Source organism: Squalius cephalus (assembly GCF_949319135.1).
Source record: "Squalius cephalus genome assembly, chromosome: 2".
Lineage (NCBI taxonomy): Eukaryota > Metazoa > Chordata > Actinopteri > Cypriniformes > Leuciscidae > Squalius > Squalius cephalus.
In genome coordinates, this window is record NC_137123.1 from 57,294,738 (window position 1) to 57,320,774 (window position 26,037).

At 37.1% G+C, this 26,037-nt stretch overlaps 1 protein-coding gene across 1 annotated transcript in view; it reads left to right on the top strand.

The window, feature by feature from the left end:
• The first annotated feature begins 616 nt into the window (after positions 1–616).
• LOC307173218 (caskin-1) overlaps positions 617–26,037 on the top strand; it is a 55,298-nt gene continuing 29,877 nt past the window's right edge. The window contains exons 1-3 of the mRNA XM_079896165.1: positions 617–1,209; positions 22,848–22,899; positions 25,183–25,280. Of these exons, the coding sequence (XP_079752291.1) occupies positions 1,116–1,209; positions 22,848–22,899; positions 25,183–25,280 (244 nt within the window). The 5' untranslated portion in view covers positions 617–1,115. The remainder of the gene's footprint in view (positions 1,210–22,847; positions 22,900–25,182; positions 25,281–26,037) is intronic.

Genomic DNA, 26,037 nt, shown 5'->3' on the forward strand with positions numbered 1-26,037 from the left:
TGTGTTTATTTAGTTACTGAGAGGAAAGTACACAGCACATATTTACATATTCATCTAAACGTCACTCTCAGCAGAGTGGGCGGCATCAGATGTTCGCTTACAGTATGTCGCTGGCCACGTATTTCGAAGTTCGCAGCCCCTAAGTGAAGAACGAAAAATAACTCCACCGTGAGTATATCGGGGCCTTAATGATATTAAAAACTTGCATTTAATGCTACAAATGATTAAGTTCCCCTAACTCACAGTTATTTGTTGGATGAACATAATTTCATTTGATAATTTCATTGATGGTTTAATTGCAGTTAGATTAGTTGCAGTTCTTTGTTTCAGATCCCACATGTTCACTTCCAGATAGCATGCATATATACTGTCTATATATATATATATATATATATTTTTTTTTTTTTTTTTTTGGTAACTGATTGTGTTTTTACTATAAACTATTCTAGTTTTTTTTTAGTACTAACTGAATATATATATATATATATATATATATATATATATATATATATATATATATATATATATATATATATATATATATATTATTCTAGTCAGTTTTTTTAAAGAATAAATGTTAAATCAGCTTGCCATACATACACAGATAGTACACAGACACACACACACACACACATACATGCGCACATGAGAAAGCGACAGCGGATTACAACCTCCAGCGCCCGCGCGCACATCTGCCTGGATGTTTACGTAATATATACGGTCTCTCTACGAGCTTCGGGTCAAAGAGACGGCTTCTGTTTTGATTTACACAACATCTGATGTTTTTGTAACGAGCCATGTCACCGTGCGTAAATACGCGCAAGGTTTCCGCGCCGTCCCTTTAACCTGAAAACGAGTGGATTCTGTCACCTCAGTACGCATTAAGACCTCTTTTCGTCGTTAGCGACTGCGTGGACGCCACTGGTCACTTCACTGGGCATGTAAACGCGTCTTGCGCCTCTCTGCGCACTCGACCTTTTAACGATGAACGGCGAGGATGTGCTGGCGTTAACGGCACCGTTAGGTCGCCTGGTCCCCTGAAGATGCGCTGGATGTAAAAGTATAGCAATGACCGCATGTGTGAGAGAGGGTGCTTGAGTGTGTGATTGAACAGGATGGGGAAAGAACAGGAACTCTTGCAGGCGGTGAAGACGGAGGATCTGATTACCGTCCAACGGCTCCTCCAGAGACCCAAACAGGGCAAAGCGAGTGAGTATCACACCCACCGATCTTAAATGTCTCATCACACCCTCCACACACCCCCTTGCTATTGCTTCAATGACCACTTAAACCGACGCGGCTTTTGAATATGTGATATTATATGGCAAAACACTTTGCTTTAGCGAAATAAATAAATGTGTGGTGAACAATTTCGTGCATTTTCAATCAATTACCTCTTAAGAGCATGTAGAAAAATGACTTTGTAGGCCTTCTGTATGTATAGCTACGCGTCTAGATTGGGAACCGAGAATCGTTTCTGGTTAAGGACCGCTTACATTTTTAAAACGTACCAAAACTAAATTATTTTGTAGCGTTCACGAACGCTTCTCGTGCGTTTTTTTTTTTTTTTCGGAGCACCCTTTACGTCCAGTTCGATATCTAAACGAAACGTTCCTTTTAGTGACTCAAAATCATACAGCGCGGCAGGGTCATCCAAATGACTCTGGCGTGAGCCGGTTCTTTTTTGTTATTATCAGCGCAGACATCTACATTCGCTGATTATAACGGAAGCGTTCCACTTTTGTCGCGTCGCTCAGTGTAGATGGATCGTCAATACTTGATGCTCGCTGTGGCGGGCCGCGCCAAATCCGCTTTGATGCCCAGATGAGCGCGCGCTCTGATATGGCAGGTGGCTCAAGATCGCCAAAGATTAAAGAGATGGAGTATTGAAGGAAACATGTGCAGATGGATATTGACATTTTACAGTTATGGCTCATTAAGTACCTGACTATTCATATAATTCATATTATATAGATTTATAATGTCGATAAATAGATACCATCTTTATATTATATCAAAGTACCTGTTATTCCTATCAGAGAGCTAGAAACGTTGTCCTTATTTTATTTCCAGCTACCTGTAGGTAGATAGATAGATAGATAGATAGATAGATAGACAGACAGACACAGACAGACAGACAGATTGATAGACAGACAGACAGACGGACAGACAGAGATAGATAGATAGATAGAGAGATAGATAGATAGATAGATAGATAGATAGATAGTATGTAGATAGATAGATAGATACCATCTTGTTTGTCCATGTTGGGAAGCATGAGGCTTGGGAAGGGAAGAGGGATTATATTAGTGAAAAGCGCCAGATGTCAGAGTAATAAAGTGTGTGAGTATATGAGAGAGAGAGAGAGAGAGAGAGAGAGAGAGAGAGAGAGAGAGAGAGAGACTCAGCTGTTTGGGCGTCTGTCCATTATGACGTGTAAAGGGGCGTTCACGCTGACAGTCTTTTATCATTGGAGGTCGTCAGGTCACATTACTGTTTGAAATAGGTACACGTATTGCTAGGTGCCATCATTTTAGTGACGTATATCAGCTTGTTTTTAGTGAACTTTTGGTAGGCTATTGCATGACCACATGCTTTTTTCTGAGGCAAGTATAGAGGCCCATTCACACCAAGAACAATACCTATAAACATATCCATAACAATAACTATACTAGCATCCACACCAATGCACAGTGCTGCAGTTTTGTGATCTGTCACGTTAAATGTTCAAGGTCTTTAAAGTAGGATGGATTCTGATTGGCTGTCCGTGTTTTGATCTTTCGTCAGCTGGAAAAATAGTTTTGAAAGTGATTCCATGATATAATTCCTCTGTGGCGTTATCATTATAGTTGTGGTGTGAACACTGCTATTCCTTTACATTTAGAATGATTTTATAACTGTTGTATAATTACAACGTATAATATACATCCCTTAAAATGTTCTGTTATCATTATAGTTATCGTTCTTGGTGTTAACGGGCCTTAAAACAGACAGTTTTATCTATCTGCATCCATATTGAGGATGCAGATGACTGTTTTGGTGGGTCACAAATCATGCTCGTTTGGAATAGCTTTTCCTCTTATTTATACAATGATTCCTATACAGTCCTATACTATACATACAGTGACTGTTGCACAAGATCAGGCACACGCCACACAAACATACGCGGACACATGCCTATAATTGAAATGCAATTACCACTTCCAGTGCTGGGTAACATCCCAGGTGGTCAGAGATGCATCTCCTGCTATGGTAGGAGGGGCGGCCTGAAATGAAAGCAGGCCACTCTCTCTCTGTATACCTGTAGATTGCGTGTGTGCTGAATAAAGACATGAATGAAGACATATTTACCTTTGTAGATATTCTTTTAAGAGAGTAGTTGTTGTTTTCCTCTGAAGGCATAGTGAGGATCAGTTGATGTGTCGGTATGCCAGACTGCATACATCCTTTCTGTGGTAGTTGCTAAACCCTTGCTAACACCTTTATGTCAATGTCCAATATGTTCTGCTGTTGGGCTGTAGATGTTCTCATCTCAGAAAGCTACATCATCTCTCAAGAGACTCATAAATTAAAATGTATGTTCTCTAAAGGTTTATTACATGATCTCCTTGAACGTTCTTTCCCTTGACCTTTGATACCATCTCCCTTATGCTCCCCTGAAACTACAACAGAAAAAAAGTGAATTTAGCACAAATTCTGCTCTGTTAATTACAATATATAATATCTTGTATATTATACTGTGGTGTTGTTTTAACTGGTGTTTGAGGGAGTGGCTATTGACTCTTGAATATGGATATTTAATTAGGTAGGCAGGGCAAAAAATAAGGATTGTAAATAGTTGATGCTGTAATTAATAAGGCTATAGTTGCTTTTAAAGTTCAGTTTAGTGTTAATGATGCGGTTGTGTGCTAATTTATGCTGTTTTATTTGAAGCCACCATTATGGAGGTTAGCGCTTCTAATCAGTATAAACCTTAAATTTGTTGGCGATACTGGGTACATTCCAACATTTCTTTTGAAGCATTGTCTGCTTTTGTGTTATATTTGTAATTTTTATGAATGAACGTGTAGATTTGTGTATAACTGACCTGATATAAGGTACATTTAACAAGTCATTTCTATGTAGATAAATCGCTTTTGTGCTTCCACATAAAGTATTTTTTCTGTCCTAGATCTCTTTTAAACAACATGTGTTGCTCACCATTATCTGAACAAATTGATTCAGTAGAGCAGATGTCCATAGACCTCCAAAAAGATTAAATTAGTGCCTGTAAAAGATTCATATGTCTTTGATTTGACACCGTTGCATTGAGAAACTCCTTCTTGTTCTTGAGCTGTTAAATGTTGTTCTTGCATGGGCAGTGATCACTGATCATTGACACCAGGGCACTTAAAACACCTGCTACTGCGATTAGCATATAGAGCAGTAAGTATTTTCCAGTTCCGTTTGAGCATTTCCAAGAATTTTCCTGTTTAATATGACTGAATTAACTTGACTACATCAGATACATCAATTCATGTAATTTAATAAAAAATATCTTCAGTAAGTAACAACACATAGTTTAACTTTTTGTGCGTGTAATACAAAGTCTTATTTGATTCGGAGATGTGAAATAATTCATTACTTCTCATGTCATTCCAGATCTTTTATGAATGACAAGCTACGCGCAGATTCATTCAAGCAGCAGAACAGATGGAAAGCAGGGAAAAATCAAAGCATTTCAGAAATGTTTGTTCACAGCATAAATGGTTTTCAAAAAGCCATGCACAAAGAAGCACATTTGACCTATTTTTAGTATATTTCTGTCACTGATTTCATTTTCACATGGTTCCCAAGGGTCTTAAGAGAAAAAAAGAAAACCCAAGTGCACTAGATGTTTGATAATTTACCAGCTAACAGCATTTGTAATAGTTTTGTATTTTTTTCTTTTTAAGAATGAACATGTAGATTTGCGTATAATTGACCTTATATGAAGTAAGTGAACTAGTAATTTGACCTATTTTTAGTATATTTCTGTCAGTGATTTCATGTTCATGTTTCCCACAAGGTCTTAAGAGATAAAAGAAAATCCAAGCGGACCAGATGTTTGATAATTTACCAGCTAACAGCATTTGTAATAGTTTTAAATAGTAATTTTTTATATATATGCTGGTTTGTGGTTGCATTTAAAGATTAGTATATTGTAATATAGCCATAATATAAAAGATGGATTGTTGCATCAGATTTGACTGCAGAAAACTAGCTTGAGGCTAGTTTTCTTGGCCGGATTATTAGTTTTCTGTAAATGTGATTTTCTGACAGGTTAAATGCTTGACTGTCACTTTAAGAAGTAATGGGGACAGTGGAGTTGAATATGAGGATTGAATGTCAAGTATTAATCATCTGTCTTACGTGACAATTTTCAATTGGGGGTCTGTGAGGGTTCTTGAACGTACTGCTTTGGGTCAGTGGACTAAAATGTCAAAAAAAAATTATTAATTTATTATTTTAGCATTGTTTATTTCTAAATGCAGTTCATTTCTTCTATTGTTTTTTAATTGAAAGAAGCTACATCATGTACTGTTTGCTAATGTTATAAATAGGGGCATATTATGCCCTTTTACAAAGCCTCGATTTTGTTTTTGGGGTCTACTAGAATTGGTTTTCATGCTTGAATGTTCAAAAAACACATTATTTTTTTCAGATATTTTACAATACTGCAGCACCCCAGTAACGCTCTGTTTAGTTCCAGTCTATACTTCCGAAAAGTGTAATGTGCTCTGATTGGTTGGCTGGACCAGTTTGTTGTGATTGGTCATCCGCTTCGAGCGTGTTTGGGAAATGTCACGCCCCTCACCATAACTGCGAGTTTCAACACACTACTAATGCAACTCAACCAGGCCTTTGCTTTTTTTTTTGCGCATGTGTTGGGCGGAAATGATTTAAATGAGGAATATATGTTCATTCCTAGAAGAAAACTCAAGACTACAATCGAGGCTTTTCAGAGAGTTTAAGAAAGAGTGCGCACTGATATAGAGAAGAATCAGACCTCAAGCAACAGCAACATTAAACACTAAAGAAAGTTGAAAATGTAGCATAAAAGCATACTAGGTCCTCTTTAATAGAAGTTATTCGGAAGAGGTTCCTAAGTTGGAAAATGTTGGCATCCTTTGGGCAAGTGTTATCACTTTGTGTATGAGGTATTTTATTTTCTTAATCTTTCTGTTTTAATGAACCAAACTTGCTTCTGTGGATGTTTATCAGGAGTGGCGGCACATTTGTTTTGGGATTTCAGTACAACAGATAGCGAGTCGGAGAAAAAAAAGCTGATGCTTTCTGCTTACTGATAACAACCTCATTGAGCAGTCAGCAAAATATTAAAAATAACAAATTCCAGCACTGACTCATTCATTATCGCATACACAAACAAAATGAAACCCATGCTTGACAATTGGAAATGCTTCCCCTGTATCAGATAAATCCTTTTCGAGGTGAAAACGGGCATTGTGTTTGCAGATTCACAAACTTGAGTGATGTTTTTGGACTACAGTTACATTGCTTAACGTGAACTTACTTCATTTATATTCATGTGTAACTGTTTTTCTGCAACTGTGCCTCTTCACAGGGCCTCATCTTTGCACAGTGTGTGTATGTGTGTGTGTGTGTGTGTACTATAGCCACCGTGTACGGTGTGAGCAGGACATTCCCAAACCAGCGAAAAGAAAATGCCAGAACACATCAGCTCAACCAACCATAAACATCAATGCACTCTCAGAAAAAGAAAGAGGGAGTGAGAGACAGAGAAGGAAATACCATTTATCTCACCCTAAAGGAGAACGCATGAGAACACTCAAGACTTCATAGACAGAAATGTTTGTATGCGTATCTCACATCCAGGGACTATATATCACTACCCTACAGATATATTCACCTCAATTGAGACTGGTACATTTACACACTGGTATATTTACATCTTTTGCATTTAACTCTCTGATGCATGGTGAACACTACAGATGTGTAACTCTATCAGAATGAATCATTTTTGAATTATTACTTCCATATTATTAAGATATGGAATCATTATGTTTGTGTTTAGAAGTTTAAATAAACACAAGTATTGTTATTTTTAATTGAAATTGAATTAAAGTTGAAATAAATAAGTTCAAATGAAAATTAGAAATGTTGTCTTGGCAACTAACTGAAATAAAATAAGTTTAAAGGGGGGGTGAAATGCTATTTCATGCATACTGAGTTTTTTACACTGGTAAAGAGTTGGATTCCCATGCTAAACATGGACAAAGTTTCAAAAACTAAGTTGTACGTTTGAAGGAGTATTTTTGTTCCAAAAATACTCCTTCCGGTTTGTCACAAGTTTGTATGGCTCTGTCTTACGTAAGATAGGGCGGAATTTCCTTATATGGGTCCTAAGGGCACTTCTCCGGTAAGATCGCGGCCGCGCGCGCACTCGTAGACCAGAGCAAGAGAGTGAAAACAGTTCGCCATCAAAGCGCCCTGCCCGGCTTTTGGGAAGTCAATGTCACCAAAGAAGTGTGTTTTTGGTTGCCAGGGCAAGACAACCCTGCACAGATTCCCAAAGAACCCAGCGTTAAGGAACCCGTGGCAGTTTGTTTTCCTGAGCATAAATGGAGTTGTGTAAGACTTTTGTTCCCTGCATTTCGACGATGATTGTTTTATAAACAAAGCCCAGATCTACGGATTTGCAGATCGTCTAATGCTTAAGGATCGAACAGTCACAATGATAAAGGTTCGCGGTCGTGCGTTGGAACCGGACGGTGAGTAAAACTGTTTGTTGAACAAATGTCTCTGTGTGTTGTCACTAGCTTGGCGCGTTAGCACAGCTAAGCTTCGCCCACACGGCCCGCCCCCAGCCGCTCGGTTTTTTCCGGAAAGACTCGGTACAGCCTATCTTTATGTTAAAAATTTAATAAAACAAAATACTTTTTGGAGATATGAAGGATGCAATATTACTCTATAGGTACTCAAGATTAACAGGAGATTGAGTGAAAATGAGCATTTCACCCCCCCTTTAAGTTTAAGTACTAAAATTACTAAAACTGAAATAATAAAGCTAAATAAAAACTAATAAAAATGACAAAAACACATAATAAAATGATTTAAACTTAAACAAATATTAAAATATAAAAGTCAGTTAAAATGATTAATAAATACTATAATAGTATATAAAACCATTATAAAACCAAAAAAAATATTTTTTAATATTTGTGTTTAAAAAATGTCTGCATCACAGGGTTAATTCTGCCATCTTGGGTCTTTTCTTTAAAGCACTGACATTCTCAATTGATGTTTTATTAGCTTGGTTATTCAGCCAAAATTGTAGTTGTAAGGCCACAGGTTATGATTTAGCTTTGTTCATTCAAACATTTATTGTGTATTTGTTTACATGGTTTACATTTACATTGGTTCCTTGAATGCTGTCTGACCTTAGATCAAATCAGAAGATGGAGTGAGTGTGTTTAGTAGCAGTTCAATTACTTGCATCCAGCTCGTTCACGCATCCATAACTGTCGAATCTTTAAAGTGGGTTTTACGATGGCTTCCCCTGTGCTGGTTTTGTCGTTGTCATTGTCAGATCTTCGCATTGTAAACAAACTGATCCGTCCGCCGTTGAAGCTGACACTGATTGGTTGGGCCGTAATTTTCCCAGACAAGGTTTCAGTGGACTTGAGGCCAAATGTGGAGTTGAGAATGTGAACGCAGAAGATTCATCTGTGTGTACACACTTGTGTACAAATGTGTGCGGTGCTGCACTTTCAACAGGGTGACACAGATTCCTGCACAGGCCGGTTACTCTGACCAGAGCCCTTGTGTCCTTGAGAAGGGCACTTAACCTTTTGCTTTGGCTCCATTCTGTGTATCAATGTTCCTGTTAGAGTCTAGAAAAACACTACTCCTGTATTCAGTATCTATCCAAGTCATAAAGGTGAAAATGGCAAAAGAAGATCATTCAGTACAAATTTAATTCTGCAACCTCCATTCCCTTGTCTAAATTGCAGATTCATATAAGATGGTCCTTTTCATGGCTAATATGAAACATTTGGACGCAGATGTATTTCATTTATGTTAATTATTCATCTGTTTTTTTCTTCTGTTGACTTTAGTTGTCCACTTCACTGTGGTATTTCTAGAGACATTGCTGCTATGTGAAGGTAGTAGACTTTAACAACAGCCCAGTATTTACTTGGTAAAGTGTATGTGTATCCTTCCTTCCTTCCTTCCTTCCTTCCTTCCTTCCTTCCTTCCTTCCTTCCTTCCTTCCTTCCTTCCTTCCTTCCTTCCTTCCTTCCTTCCTTCCCTCCTTCCTTCCCTCCCTCCTTCCTTCCCTCCTTCCCTCCCTCCTTCCCTCCCTCCTTCCTTCCTTCCTTCCTTCCTCCTTCCTTCCTTCCTTCCCTCCCTCCTTCCTTCCTTCCCTCCTTCCCTCCCTCCTTCCTTCCTTCCTTCCTTCCTTCCTTCCTTCCTTCCTTCCTTCCTTCCTTCCTTCCTTCCTTCCTTCCTTCCTTCCTTCCTTCCTTCCTTCCTTCCTTCCTTCCTTCCTATCTACCTACTTACCTACCAAATACTATGGGTATACAAAAAAGGTAATTATGGGATAACAGCGGTTATAGTTTAATTATAATTTTATTCATAATTTGAATGAGCTTTTATTTATTTTTTTGTTTTCATGTTAGTTTTAGTTAGCTGTTAGCTATTTCATTATGTGCTTTTGTTATTTTAAAATATTGCTATTTAGGTGTCATTTATTTTCATTTAATTTGACTTTCTATTCATTTCTGGTTAATAATTATAGTTCTTCAACTTCAACTTATTTCAGTTTTTTGCCAAGGCAACATTTCACATTTTTGTTTAGTTTTAGATTTTTAACTAATATATTTTGTTTTATTTCAGCTTTATTTTAATTGACCCTGTATTTTAATTAAAGAACCCTGTATAACAAACTAGCTTGTTTTAAGTATTCAGATGACATACATACTTAAATTAGGCAATAATATTGGTCTAAAGTTGCTTCTTCAAAAGAGTAACAAACATTCTTTTTTTTTTATTTACTCAGAAGTGCAATTGAAAACCCCTTCCGTCCACATGTTGGCAGAAGTAAAGGTATAGGAAAACAACACACACATTTGCACAGCAGGCAGCGGCTGTGTGGTGTGGGTGTTGTCTAGCACCTGAAGCTGTTGATGTTAATGTGTAGTAAGATATTTCAGAGGTTATGGTAGGTCAGCTGGAGTCTGGACAGCACAGCTTTTGCTGCATTGAGCTGAGCTTGACAGGTCTTGTCTTGGAGATGAAAACAGAACAAGGCAGGCCTTCAGTAAAATGACTTGTGCTGGTTCTGCTTGTGTCATTTTGTAAAGCTGTTGTGGGTTCATTCTGAGATTTGGAAAATAACATCTGAAACATCACACCAAAATAAACATTCTGCCATAATTTACTCACTCTCATGTTGTTCCAAACAGGACAGCATTTAAGTCGCTACTCACAGAAAATCTTATCTATTTTATGGCTTCAGAATAATTGTAATTAAGCACATATACATTTAATGTTGCTTTTTTGTCATTTTTTGGAACTTGTCAGTGCCTGGGTAGAGTTGCACCAGACTTTCGTAAGTTTTTACTTAAATTGGAACGTAAAGTCCTCACTAGGTACACATTAATACTAGCTGGTTTGTAACTAAGTCATATGTAAAGTCCCACCGAAGAGCCTTGAAACGCGCAGCTTTATACAGTATTTTGATGTAATTTCCACAGGGCGGGACATATCAAACAGCCCCTCCCCTTTTTTAAAATAGCCAATTGTGTTTAGTTTATATCACTACTAAACTTGACTTGACTTGACTTGACTTGACTTGACTTTAATGTAAGAAACAAAGTCAAACAGTTTTGGAACAACATGAGGGTGAATAAATGATAACAGAATTCTTGTTTGGTGCTGACTTCAAAGGAAGCTTCACATTTTGTTCGATGATTCTGCTATGGAGAAATGGCAACAAGAACACAGCATGAAAGTACTTAATCTCCTACAAACATAATTTCAACTCATTTGTGATTTTGTCCTCAGCTAGGATTGTCTCTTAAATAACTCTGAAATAAAATGACTTTAATGAGGATATTATCAATCTGACTCAAATAATAGGGAGATTACCCTCAAAAACATAGGGAGCATGTTTAAATAATCCTCTACACAAAGGGAATATAAGCAGCCCAGCTGCTTTGCTCTTCCAACAGTTCTTCCAGTAAATATATTTCATATGATATATCATATTTCAAATATATTTTATACTCAAAATATTGTGATATTGCTTGTGAAATAGTATTTGAGGTCTAAAGGCCTGTTCACACCGGGACGAATTTCTCACGCGATATTCGCCGACGTTTAACACCTCGTGACTAAACAAAGGGCGCCAATGTGAGTGTGCACACCGACGTGAAAAACGGCACGCGTAAAAGCGCCATTTTTTTCAAAAAACGCCTCGGGTTCGGCGTTTGATGAAAAAACTATCCGACCAATGAGATTGGCGCTTTTGTTCACGTGTCTGGAGCTTCTGAAGTTACCGTAAAACACAACTTGGGGGCGCTCAAAACACAAAACGGTCTTGCCGAGCACACATACACGGCGAAGAAGATATACGCCGAGTAGCGTCTACACTGCCGGGAAGAAATAAGACGAGGAAGATGCAAGGCAAGATGAATGTAGAGCTGGTGGTCTCGTTGGTGTCGGAACTTAAAGAACTATATGACAAACGCGACAGCGACTACAAAAATCTTGATAAAAGAAAAAAATCTGTTTTACATTAAGCGCCATCTAATGTCAGGGAATGAATTTGCATGTTCACTCGGCTCATCGTCAGCGAAAATCGCTTGGGTGTGAACACAAAAAACGCGCTGAAAAACGCTGGCGAATAACGCGCACCGATATTCATCCCGGTGTGTACGGCCCTTAAGGCTATATAGGAAAGAATTTGCTCATTGTTTTTCACTTCCATGCTTTATGTTGTTTTTCTTACTCCTGAGATGAACAACTGGTGTTCGTGTATGTGGAGACATTGTACATGCTTAAGTACTGTTATGCATAAAACTATTTGTCAATTGAGTGACCAGGGCAATGCTGAGCATCTGTATTGGCTCAGACTAGAGCCGTGTGTCTGGGCATCGGCATATTGCACATCCGTTTTTTATCCTCTTAAGGCTCTGTGTTGGTGTGTGTGTGTGTGTGTGTGTGTGTGTGTTTTGGTGGGGTAGGCTAATCCTTGAGGTGACGAGAAATGACCAGAGGAACAAAAACAACACTGTTTCTGCTAGAACTTGAGATCTGAAGCTGCCTTTTCTTGTTGTTACATTGGATATTATTAATATTAAATTACTTATCTCATTACTATGGTGCACATACACCAGCAAGAAGCATGTCTGCCAATCAGCATGTACTTAACATTTAACAGAGTGCAACAATGCCCACTTTTCCAGTATTGTATTTTTCCAATTAATTTTTCCCATAAGGATTTAAAAAAAAAAAGTCGTTGTTAGTCTTGAAACAAACCAACTAGATATGAGGTGAACCACAACAATGATTTGTAGCAAAAATTTAGACAAAAAGGCAAAGGTACAAGACTGTGTACATAAAGGCTGTTAATGAGAGAAAGAACTATTGCAAATGACGTAATCAAATAAAAAATTATGGAGAAATATAAAGCTATTGATTTAAAGATATTGATTATAAATCTTTATAGAATCACTATATGTTATGTTTATTGCAATATATATATATATATATATATATATGCAAACAATTTTGAGGGCCATTACACTGACTTATTGGAGATTTCTTTGCAGAATCATGGGTAATGTAGTTTTTCACCAAGAATTATGACGTCGGCGCAAAAGGGGTCTATAATACTGTTCAACATGATTATTTAAAAAAAAAAAAAAGTTGAAATAATGCTGGCTTCAGCAAAAGCATCATCGATAAACAACCTCAGAGCTCACAGTATAGTCACTATAGGTCTGTCTTCAACATTTTAAAAGTTATTGTTAAAAAGACCTCATGCGCCGGAGAAACAAGCGCACAGCCATCTTTAGAATTTTGCGTTTGAACTTCCGTTTTTACGGTAGCTCTGTATATTTCTATAGCATCGCTGTTGAAGAGTAATAGGGGTTATGTGGAATGCCCAACGTTCGAACCGGAAAACAGGTATAAACATTTCCGGTTTGCATTACCGTACGCATCTGCAGCGGTAGGTGATCTCTGACGTAACTTATTTTGCGCTTTTTTTAGAATACAATTCTTATTTCTGTTTTAGTTAAAATGTCACGAATGCTTAAGTATCAGAAAAAAATTTTTTATAAAAAAATAAAATGCAGTCTTCATTTGATTGTTTTAATCATCTGCAAGCAAATATAAAAGGTTAAACTACTATGATAGCATACAAGTCGAAACTAACTTACTGATAGTTAGCTAACTCTACATCGGGTGCCATTAGCAAAAGCTACATATACTAACTTACATACCTTCATATAATCATGAATAAATGAGGAGGCGTAAAAACTTAAATCATTTATCTAACGGAGTACTCGGGGCTCTGGAAGTCCGTTTGGCAATATGATGTACATCTGAAATGGATAGAATGGGTAGCTCCTGTAAACACCGGCTATAAAAGATTGCCATTCCTACGCTGTGTTTACCTCAGTAGCTGATGACCGGAAGTAGTTACAGTATATCTGTTTTGTAGAACCCGGAAATATGTTGCGCATAACCCCTATTACTGGTGAAGTGTAGAGTTAATGAAAGTTAACATGAGCATTGTAATGTTTGAGGCGGATGTCAGTAGACCGGGAAGATTTTAAAACGAGCTGTTCATTCATAAATATGTAAGATCTTACCTTAAAGGAGAACTCCGGTCAATTTTAACATTGAGCTCATTTTTTTGTACATTTGGAGTGCTGTCAATACAGAGAACAACGACAAAAATCGGTGTTGCCTACACCGAGTTATTCTATTTTTAAAATTTGCACCCTGTTGACTTCAATGGGGCAAGTACTAAACCTGCTTTTAGCCTCTTAACATCCTTGATGTGTCATTACAAGTGCACAGAAAATGTGAGTGATTCCTTCTGAGTGAACACGAGTGAGTCTGACTGCAGTAGATGTGAAAGAAATGTATAAAAATGATGTTATTTAAGCCAGCGCAAATACCTGTTTACATCCTGTTTTTCGGGTGAAGTCCAAAGTAGTCGATTGCAGAGTTCACACGCATAGGTTTAATACCTATGATCATGCGCGTGAACTCGGCAATCGACTACTTTGGACTTCAACCGAAAAACAGGATGTAAACAAAGGTATTTGCGCTGGCTTAAATAACATAATTTTTATACTTATCTTTCACATCTACTGCAGTCAGACTCACTCGTGTTTACTCTGAAGGAATCACTCACATGGCTGTGCACTTGTAATGACACATCAAGGATGTTAAGAGCCTAAAAGCAGGTTTAGTACTTGCCCCATTGAAGTCAACAGGGTGCAAATTTTAAAAATAGAATAACTCGGTGTAGGCAACACAGATTTTTGTCGTTGTTCTCTGTACTGACAGCACTCCAAATGTACAAAAAAATGAGCTCAATGTTAAAATTGACCGGAGTTCTCCTTTAATGCTATGGAAATACAAGCCGGAAGACCGAACACAATGAGCGCAGCGCTGAAAAGGGGCGGGGCTACATGAGGTCTAGAGTGGAGAGGAATTTTGGACCAATGAGTTTTCATGGTGGGCGGGGCTATGTAGCACAACACATTCGAAAATAGAAACCAGTTTGGACAAAACTTTTGGATTTACATTGATGAGATATAACTTTGTCTAAAGCCCTATTCAGACGGGATTAACTTTACAAGGGTAGATGGAGTAATGTAATTTTAGAACAGGACGTCTGTAATATATAAAACAGTTATGTCCGGTCGAACGATGTAGGCCTATTAATTAACTTCAGATTGGATTGTGTTGGTAATAGGCACTTACCTAACGCTAAAAGATGTTTTGTGCCTCTAACAAGTGCTTTCGATCTTCTTTCTGATCTGAGTGGTATGTGGAAAACACTTGAGTTTTGCCACAGACTCGTCCCAGCGTCTAGAACACAACTGAATGCTTTTTCAAGCGTCTCCATAATTGAAAAACTGCGGAAAACTACTTTTAAACAGGAAATGATGAAATGTTTACATACATATTTACAGCGGGTCTATTCACACAGGATTAGTATTACCTGAGGTAATTTTTCCGGAGCTTTTTACTGAAGGTAAAATTTGCCGTAATCTTTACTGACATTGTCCGTAATGATTACTGAGATGGCACATTCAAACGGGACTAAAATCACAGAGAAGATTTTTTGATAATCAATATATTGTTCTCTGGAGAACTTTTTAAACAAGTCTATTTAATCTCATTGCTTCTCTAGGAGGAACTTTTCTATGGGTTCCCTCATATGTATTTTTAGAGTCTAGTGTGAAACTGACAGTCACGTGTACGGCATGTGAGGCCAAACTAGTGGAAGAAAATGGTTGTTCTCTCCATGTTTCTCTCTCTCTCATTTTCTTTTCACAGTCAGCTTGCTTCAGCTTCAGGGCATGGCTGCTTTAAACTGAGCACAGTTAGATGATGCTGAGGGATGCTGAGAGTTTGTGTGTGTGTATTGTGAGAGTGTGTGTAAATATGCAGTGCACACTAGTCCTTTTTTTGGTGGTATTGAAGAGACCGTGGTACATTTACTTTGACACAAAGAACCAAATATAACTTGCAGAATTCAAAGGGAGTAAAGTGGTAAATGTGGCAGTATATGTTCAGCATGTGCTTTGCAATTCTTCCTATATATAGTGCTCATGCTTTCAGGTCATTTTAAAATGATAATCATTAAATATAATTATAGCTATGGGTTAGAGCCTAAGAATGGGGGGAGACAATGTGTTTGTGTGTGTGTGTGTGTGTGTGTGTGTGTGTGTGTGTGTGTGTGTGTGTGTGTGTGTGTGTTGTTCAGATTATTGTGCTTGTCCCAGATTATGCTCCAGAGCTGAGAGATTAAATTACTTCCTTTTTAAAAAAAGAAAACAAGCATGGAGGAATGCCATTATTATATGCATTTCTTTCTGAATTATATATTAGGTCACTCAAATAATTTTCTCACTGTGCCATTGTGTGCAGTTCTTTATGTTTTTAAAGGTGAATCTCACATCCATCTAAAATGAAGGGATTATATTTTTACATTACATTTTGCATAAAGAAAGGAAGACAATTTTCTCATTAGATTATTATTAAATTAAATCTAATTATTATATATTAATGAATGAATACAACTGAAATAATATAGAATTTGTTTAGCATTACTCTAATGAGAATAAGAGTTATAAGAGTTCAAATAAGACTCATTAGATTCACATTACAATTAAATTAAATAATATATTTTATATACTATTTTTTAAATTACATTATTGACAATTGAGGCTTCATTGCAATGAAAATAATGCCACAATTGAATTTCTTTAAGCAAAATATCAGCACTCCACCCCCCTTCTTTTCGATTTTGTTTTGAATTATGACCTGGACATGTTCTTGAAAGGTTTGGTGAGATTCACTCATAAAGCATATCACGCCTCCAGAGCGAATCTTATCCTCTATAAATTATACTACCTTTCCATTTCCTCTTGTGGGAGTACACTTGGGTAACCTTAATCTAATTCCTGAATTGTGAATGTTAACCTCAATGTCAGTTCCATCAAAGGTGTGCAGCTCTCGACACCTCTTTTGTATTGAACTTGTGTTGTATCCTTCACTATCTTCATAACCACTGATAAGGCTGGATAAGTCTTAGCTCGTCCCTGCAGGGGATTTGAAGCTCAGTAAGTCATGTTCTGTGTTCACCCTATCGCGCGTATAGCATCAATATCATGCAGCTTGACAGATTAATGTTGCATTGGATTGGAATGTTGAACATTCCGAGCTCCTTGAGTATTAAATGTAACATTTCTTCACACTAACTATGAGGTTCTCAAACATAAAACAGCTGATTTATACCATTAGACAAGCAAGTTAAGAGTAAGTTATTAAGATTATTACCTTTACGTCCCATGCAGCAAGAACAAGAATGTTGCATTTTGGTTGCAATTATGTTACATTTCATTAAAAACACTAATTTGACCCGCCCTAAAACACTGTAGGGTCGTGACTGGAAGAGTTTGGTTCATGTTGTCGACATGTCGAGAAGACGCTGTTTTCTGCGCTGCATGCACTTCAAAAGGATGAAGACTCATGCTGGAATTATGGAATTCATATGAACCCAACATTACTGTTTGTATCACTGTGTATCAAGCGCTGAGAAAGTCTCTGGAGATGACATTCTGATATGGTAAAAGACGTTTCATTTCTGACATGCGCTGTGATTGGAACTGTTTCAGATGATGTGCAATGTGTTTTATGAGAAAATTAAAGCGTTTTTTTGGCCTCGGATGCTTGTAAACCTGTTGTAGGAGACCTCCAAAACAAAATTAAGAACCTTTAAAATAACATAATGGGGGCACTTTAAAATAAACATGGGTATCTGTCACATTGGGTACATTTGTAAATTAGTATTTACCACAACCTTTTTGCAATTTTAAAAGATAGTTCACCCAAAAAAAATTAAAATTCTGTCTTCATTTACTCACCCTCATGTCATTCTAAACCCCTATAACTTTCTTCTGTGGAAAACAAAAGAAGATATTTTAAAGAATATTATATATATATATGTTTTACTATTGAGATTTACCTATAAGATGTTTCTTCACATAATTCAGAGCTTCTTCCCCACTCTTTACTCTCTTAACTCTGTTCTTTACCAGTGTTATTTTAGTATTCATCCATAATGTTCCTATTGTAAGCCACACCGGGTGAATTACAGTGAAGTATCAATATACTGATACATTACTGTCATTTGGATCTAGACAGAACCTGCGGGGCTGAGCATTTGCTCTAGAATTGATCTGTGATTGTGAATCTGATGTCAGTCAGTCACATGCTTGTCTAGGCGTCTGTGTCGTAGGCTGTCAATGAATTGATTACATAATTACTAACAAAATGAAGTACAATGTAGGGGCTTTAAAACTGCTGCTTTAGTGCAATGATTATCCCTTTTTCTTGAGAACAAGAGATAGTGATAAAGATAGAGATTCAATAGTGTTAACAAGATGTGAGAGCCTAGGTAATTTATAGGCTTTCATGCAGCACTAGAGTTGGATTAGAAAGTGCAGAACAGGCTAGACAAAAACTGTGTGTTTTGAAGGTAAAGTGTGTCATTTCTGTTCAACTAGCAGCACCAACTGTAAATGCAAAAATAATGACTGTCCTGTGGATGTTGTGTGGGCATGTGCCCAATTACCCATATGGTTAATCTGGCCCACAGCCTAACTTTGCCTAATTTAATATAAAAAAGCAGTACCGCTTCTTCACCATTAACAGAGGGCAATGAGGGCATCTACATTTTATCCACCATATGTAGCATGAAATCGCCATGCTACAGGTGGCCTCCCATTGGCTGGATGTTTCAACAACTGTCTTGATTTCATGTGGTGAAGAGACTGGTATTCAAAAGCCAGAGAAGGTACAGAACCTAGAGTCATGGCTATCAGAGGGTCTGAGGGCTACTTGAATCTCTGCAGTGAGAGACTGTAGGTTTATTAGGAACTATTAGAGCAATTTTTTTTATGTTTCCCAGCTGTGACTTTCTAAATTTATCAGTGTGCTGCATAGCTAATTAACTGGTTCATGTCATGATGGCTCAATAATACCTATTTAAGTCCAAAAACATTGCCTTATACCCACAATAGCTATGTTTCCATCCAAAGTTGTGAATTTAACTTTTGCGAATAAAGCAGCGTTATGTTCAAAGGAAATTGGCGCTAAAAATGGAAGTTGCTGCAATCAGGGAAGCCACTGTGTCTCTTTTTTCCTGCATCATAAATGACTGGCATCTCAGAGCTCTCAGACGAAACGCAATAAACGCTTTCATAATATCTTGTCTTCGGATTCCTGGTGTTTGGGAACTCAATCATGTGGGACACTTCTGGAAGGGAATTAAATCAAATCATTCTGATGACAGACTTTGGCTCAGGCATTTCAGAATGATCAAACCAACATTTGAGATGCTGTGCAATGAGAAAGGTCCGCTGGTTAGTCCAGTTATCCAATCACATCCACTGCGCATCGAGGGATTTATTAAAAATAAACAATACAGCTTCTTCACCATTAATAGAGGGCAATGAAGGCATCCACATACTAGCATTAATTATCAGATTATATCCACCAATTATGAAGATTCTATCATTTACTCATCCTTATGTCTTTCCAAAATATGACTTTCTTTCTTCTGTAGAACATAAAACAGTAACCAGCTTGTCCAAGCGGCTCTTTTTCTTACAATGAAAGTGAATGGTGACCACAGATGCAAAGCTGGATTTTACCGACTTAAATTTCAACCTGTTTCTCACACACAGCTTTCTGTGAATGCAGAGGACTTGGAATATAGTGCACAAGTCAAATGAACTAGTTTTAATGCATCTACACCGCTTTTTGGAACTTGATATTCATTGTTTCATTATAAGGAAGAGAGCAACTCGGACATTCCGCTAAATCTTTCACTTTGTGCTCCATGAAACTAAGAGTTTGGAACGACATGATGGTGAGTAAATGATATCAAGATTTTCGATCATGGGAGAAGTAATCCTTTAAAAGGCCGTGAACTGTATGGCAATATAACGCCAGGGATTGAGTTCTTTTTGAGAATTACTTGGGGAGAAGTCTTGTTGGGTTTCAGGGGAAATATATGATTTCAGCATTTGCCATGACAGATGATGGATTATATCATCTTAACCTTTAACCTTTTGTAGATTCCCAAGTCTTGCACACTCTGCAACACTCCAGCTGGGTCTGCTGTGAATAAACTATGCAATATTGAAAGAGGATCCAAGGGAAGATGAGTAATAAAGAATGTTTAAAACACAGGAGGTTTTGTGCGCTCGTGAGCAGGGGCTGGGCAACACTGATTTTTTTTGTCATGGTTAAGGTCAAGGTTTCCATAGCAACAGGCACCATTGAGGTTGCAGTGATAATGGTATGAATAATTTATCACATGGAAGGATTATGACTGAGTTCCAAAACACCTCATGGTGTGTGACTGTATGTGCACCTGTTTGTATGTATGCAAAATGTATGGTTCTGCCCTTAACTTCTTCCTTTATCGTGATACCATCACCACCGTTACTAGACAGACATTGCATGGCAACTTCAGGTGAGGAATTGCCATGGTATTTCTGTCACATTCTCTAATTAGCATCACAGTGACATTGAGTCGTCATGGAAATGCTCATTTGCGTTTTTCTCATTCCATTCCGTTGTGTTTCTGAAGGTGTCTGGGAGTGTGTTTGTCGAAAATAAGATGCTTAATTAGTTGTATATTAAATGTGCAATAATTATGTATCTATTAATTTAGAGATAAAGTTGAATAAGGAAATTAATGAACTAATTTATCATCACCACCACCGTATAAGCATAATTGATTAGGCTGTGATCAGCGAGTATGAATAATAATGTCATTCATACATAATTAATAGCTTCTTAAGCACGTTTAGTAGAATAAGACTGCTATTAAGGTCAAACGAGCATCACACACACATACAGGTTGTTTATTTCACAAAAAATAGTGATATTTTTTCTGCATTTCAAATTTCTGTCATTTTCTGTCTGTCTCTACACTCCCATCTCTGTCTCACCCTCTGAGAAGGCTGCCATCTGGACCACTTTCATTTAGAGCACACACACACTCACACACACACACACACACACACATACACATACATCTGGAGATTAATGTATCAAGCCATAGACATTTGATGGAAATATCACCCAGAATTTAATGCATGATTTTGATTAGGATTGTCAGTGTTTTGCCGTAATACGTCATTGTGTGAATGGGTAGCTTATAACCAGCTGTGATTAAACAGTTTTGTTTGAGTTTAATGAATGGAAACTCTACCTGCTCATGGGTTTGGCTGAGAGGAATCCCTCTGTGACTGATCCACTTTGATCTTTGACCTCAATATAAACATGGTGGGAAAGTATTTTATAACTGCTAACTAGGATCCTGCTTCAACGTTGTCACAAATGGTTGCACAAACGTGAGGAAAGGATCTATTTGCAGCAGTGTCAATATATCCCAGTTTCACAGACAAGACTAAAATGCATGTCTGTGAAACCAGACCTATATGTAGGACTATTAAACAAAACTCAAAATACTCAACGGGAACAGAACAACCGTAATACCATGACGAGAACTGACAAAGAACAGAAAGAAAACCAAGGCTTAAATACACAGAACAAACCAATCAACGAAATGAGCAACAGGTGTAACTGATAATCAAACAATGAATAACCAAGGTAACCAACTGAAAACACAGGAAACAGAACTAATCACATGCAAAACCCACCCAAACAGGCACAAAACCCAGATAGCCTCATATTCCTTGTATACATTGTACGATTTTGGGCTGTCCCACATGAGAGATGACCAAATGTGCCGATTTCTGTGGAAAAACCACAATTGCCAAATTGCGATTCATTTGGCTCTATTTGTTTACCATGAGCGTATGCTGATGATGTTTTATTCTTCTATACTAATGCTGCGTTCCAGACAGCTCGGACGTCTGATTGCCTGGAACTCACCGAGATCTGAAGTGGGATATTTAATTTGACATATTCCAACATCCAACCTCATCTGGGATGCAGCATAACTTGCGTCGTAGCCTACGATTCAATAGGTGTCATTATCATACAGTCTACACACATGTCCTACCCAAGTTTATTAGATCCATGTTGTACAGTGCGATTTGTAATGATCTTATAGGATTGCTGAAATCGCAGGCATTACTAAAGCAGGCATTACTGAAGTATGACATCATAGAAGAATACATTTTAAATGGGAATATATTCACATAATTTAGTGTGCAATTTTATGTGTGATTTTTGTAATTTTTCAGCATGAAGTATCCATTAACATTTGATCATATGCATATTTCCAGGAACATTAAAAATGCTAAAATTTTGAAATGTAAACTACATATTTAGAAGTATTATATTTAAAACATTTTATTTTAGATGACCAGGTGGAATTAAACCTTGTCATTGCCTTGTGGAACCTTGTGGAATTAACACCTCATTAAAAATTAATTATACTATAGACCTTATGTAGCCCGCCCCTTTTCAGCGCTGCGCTCGTTGTCTTTTGACTTCCGGTCTGTATTTTCACAGCGATTTTGCGTGTTTATTAATGAACGGCTCGTTTTAAAATCTTCCCGGTCGACTGACATTTGCTTAGTCATCCGCTTTAAACATTACAGTCCTCATGATAACTTTCGTTAACTTTACATTAAGTAAATCCACTGCAAAAGCTAATTACTCCTGGACAGCAATGCCATAAAAATATACAGAGCGACCACAAAACGGAAGTTAAAAGACAATATTCTAAAGATGGCGGCGCCCTCGTTTCTCTGGCGCATAAGGTCTATACAATTATTGTTTTAAAATGATTTTATATTTATTAAAAGTAAACACAAAGCTATTATGATTGACTATATTTTCCTGCCATCTTTTCATATATAACCATTGCATGCATTATGTTTATGTCTGACCAAGAATGTTTTTTTGGTAACAAATGTTTAACAAATGTGTCCGTTTGGCCAAATTAATGGAACATCTCCCTTGACAATTATAAACTGCATTAATTCTTTATCATTATTGTTTGTTCAGAGTTCAGAATATTCTGTTTTCTCCTGCAGAGCTCCTGGGTGCTGCTAAGAAGGTGAATGTGAACTTCCAGGACACAGACGGGTGAGTTTCATCTATACTACAGTGACATCACATGATGTCAGTCAATTAAATTGAGTAGTGATCAAATGATATGGGCTATTCAGTGGCCAGCGCCTATATTAAAGGAAACAGCGTTTGCAACTTAATGTAAGGTATTTCCAGGTGAAACATGGCTGTACGTTATTTTATTCTTTGGCACTTGATTGGATTTCGAAAAGTGAATGTTATACGAATTGGCCATTAGGTGGTTGGAGGGAAGGGCTTGAAAACTAAGAGTGATTGATGACATCAGTGCCATGCAGTCTATTTTGAGTTCATGGTTAAGTTAGCTAGTGGACAGTGCAGATTACAGCTAAAGCAGAGGTGTGTTGTTATTAGAATGCTGCAGTGTGCTAGTAGTAGAGAGAGATAGTGTGTGTGTGTGTGTGTGTGTACACGTGGTTTGGGTCTCTGGCAGAGAGAAATCTCTTACTCATGGAAGTAGGTCATAGCCTCCTGCTCAGTTAGACAGTGAGGGATCGGAGTAAAGTGGCAGAGTTGAGCTGCAATGAAGTCAGATTAGGGACTCTCTAAAAAGTTACGCATCGGCCTTAAAGTGCCCCATTATGCTCTTTTGGATAATAGTGTGTAATATATCTGTTTGTGAATGTAAAATGTCTTCAATGTTTCATTGAACAAAGTGCATGATAAAAGCAGTCATTGTCTCCCAAAAGAAAGAACCAATTCTGAACTGCCTAAAACGAGTCGTCAGTAATTCTTACTGTACTTCCTGCTCGAGCCTATGTAGGTTTGACCAATTTCAAAATTCAGATATGGTAATGAGCGATTGGTTTTCTTACACACTGTAAGTGGCAGACCAGTCATAACAGACTGGGCCATTTGACCAATCAGAGCAGAGCAGGCTCTCGGAAAGGAGGGGTTTAGAGAGACTGGATCAAACCATTTCAAACACTGTGAGAAAAGAGGTGATGCTGCGATGAATAGCTTTTATGAGAAAATTAACTACCCAAGCTTTCCTTGGAGTGTTTATGAGCAAAGCTGTGAATCATTTGTGAATGAAACATTATTTTGAGTGGAATCTCCTGATTGAATTGGTTGTTCCACTTCCCAAACGTGGGTTGCGTCTGAAAACTTAGGCAGCAGACCTGTTGAAATTAATTTTTTTTTTTTTATTGGCAACCTGTAAAATAGCTAAATATGGGCACTTGGATTGGAAATAAGAACTGACATATTAGGATTGGGTATTATGAGGACATATAGCTATTAGACTGTTTTGAAGAAGATATCTTGACCATAGCAGGCCTAGAAATTAGTACACACACAGATAAACCTCAAGATTTTCTGCAGAATAGTAATGCCTGTCATTCACTCACCTGTTTCTGATCACCGACCATGAGTTAGTTTATCCTTATTTAATTGCATTTTAAGTGCAAGTGGTTAACTTAACTAACTTAAACTTACATTTTAAGTGCACACTGGTGGTGGTTGAGGAGAGATCCCCTGATATGATTGTAAAGCGCTTTGGGTGTACAGCAGTACATATGAAAGCGCTATATAAATGCCTCATTCTATTCTATTCTATTTTAAATACATGTTGAATACAGGTTTTTTAACATCAAATTTCATTATTTTTGTCTATTCTAAATGGAATCAATAACAGTGCAGTAGAGGTGATTACGGGGGCAATTTCTACAATTTCAGGACACGCACAGTTCTGTCTCTAACTGAGAAAAATGAATGCCTTTGAGAGAAATTTCATCAAAAACAGATTTTGAGAAGTCTTCTGCTGCCTGAACTTCTATTGTCTTTGAATCCATAGTAATATCTATCTAATCTCTAGTAGGACGCTGGTTGGATGCTTACATGAATGACAGATGCTAAAAGATTTAGTACCAAATAAAGGTGAAAAAAATTCAGTAACATTAATTAATACATTTAAAGCAATGATAATATGACTTTGATATAATAATGATTTACCAAAGCCTGACTTTTTTTTTCTTATGTGACAGAAATTGGCTTCCATATTATGGTACAACGGGTTATTTTAATTTAAACCCAACCACTCTTATTGCACCAATAACCTTTTATTAAATTTGAGTCATTTATTGGCTCGGTACTTTTGCCATATGAATGTTTCTTATACCAAAAGATCCCCCTTCAACATTTTTACCATATTTAAATCGATTCCAAAGGTTTCCCTCCTAAAAAACCTGTGAATAATTATTATTATTTTTATTTTTTTGCAGATTCTATATGTCACTAGAAATGGTTAATGCATATTGTGTTTGTGTGCTTGTTTTATAGGTTATCTGCCCTTCATCATGCTGCTCTTAATGGTAACGTGGAGCTGATTGCGCTGTTGCTCGAGTCACAAGCCGTCGTTGACATCAAAGACCAAAATGGTACAAACACACACAGTACCTTTTAATAGTCTCATATGTACAATATGTACAGTATTTACTCAATATACAGATGAATCAGTTATTAAAATAGTTAGACTACCGTTCAAAATCGCTAAGAGTTTTAAATATTTTTTGAAAGGTCTCTTTTACTCACCAAGGGTGTATTTATTTGATCAAAAATACAGTTAAAACTGTAAAATATTATTTAATTTAAAATAATTGTTTTCTATTTTCTATCTAAAAAAAATACTGTCCCCTATGGAAGCTTGTTTCCACAAATGAATAAAAAATAAAAAAATCTCTTTTTATTTCTCAATTATGACGTTTTTTTCTCAGAATTGCGTGATATAAACTCGCAATCGCGAGTTATACAATCAGAATTGCGAGTTATAAACTCACAATTGCTAGTTTTAAAGTCAATATTGCGGATAAACTCACAATTGCGTGTTATAAAAATCATATCTCAAAATCAAATCATCTGAATTTTGTTTCTCAGAATTGTGAGAAAAGTCGCCTTTACCTTTTTTATTTTTTATTAATTTGTGGAAACAAGATTCCATAGGGTACAGTGTTTTTCTTTAGATAGAAAATAGAAAATTATTTTAAAAAATTGTAAACTTGCGTGTTTATATTTCACAATTCTGACTTAATAACACGCAATTCTGAAAAAAAAAGTATTTTTTTCCTCAGAATTGGACTTTGAAACTCGCAATCGAAAATAAGTCAGAATTGCGAGATGTAAACTCACAATTGTGAG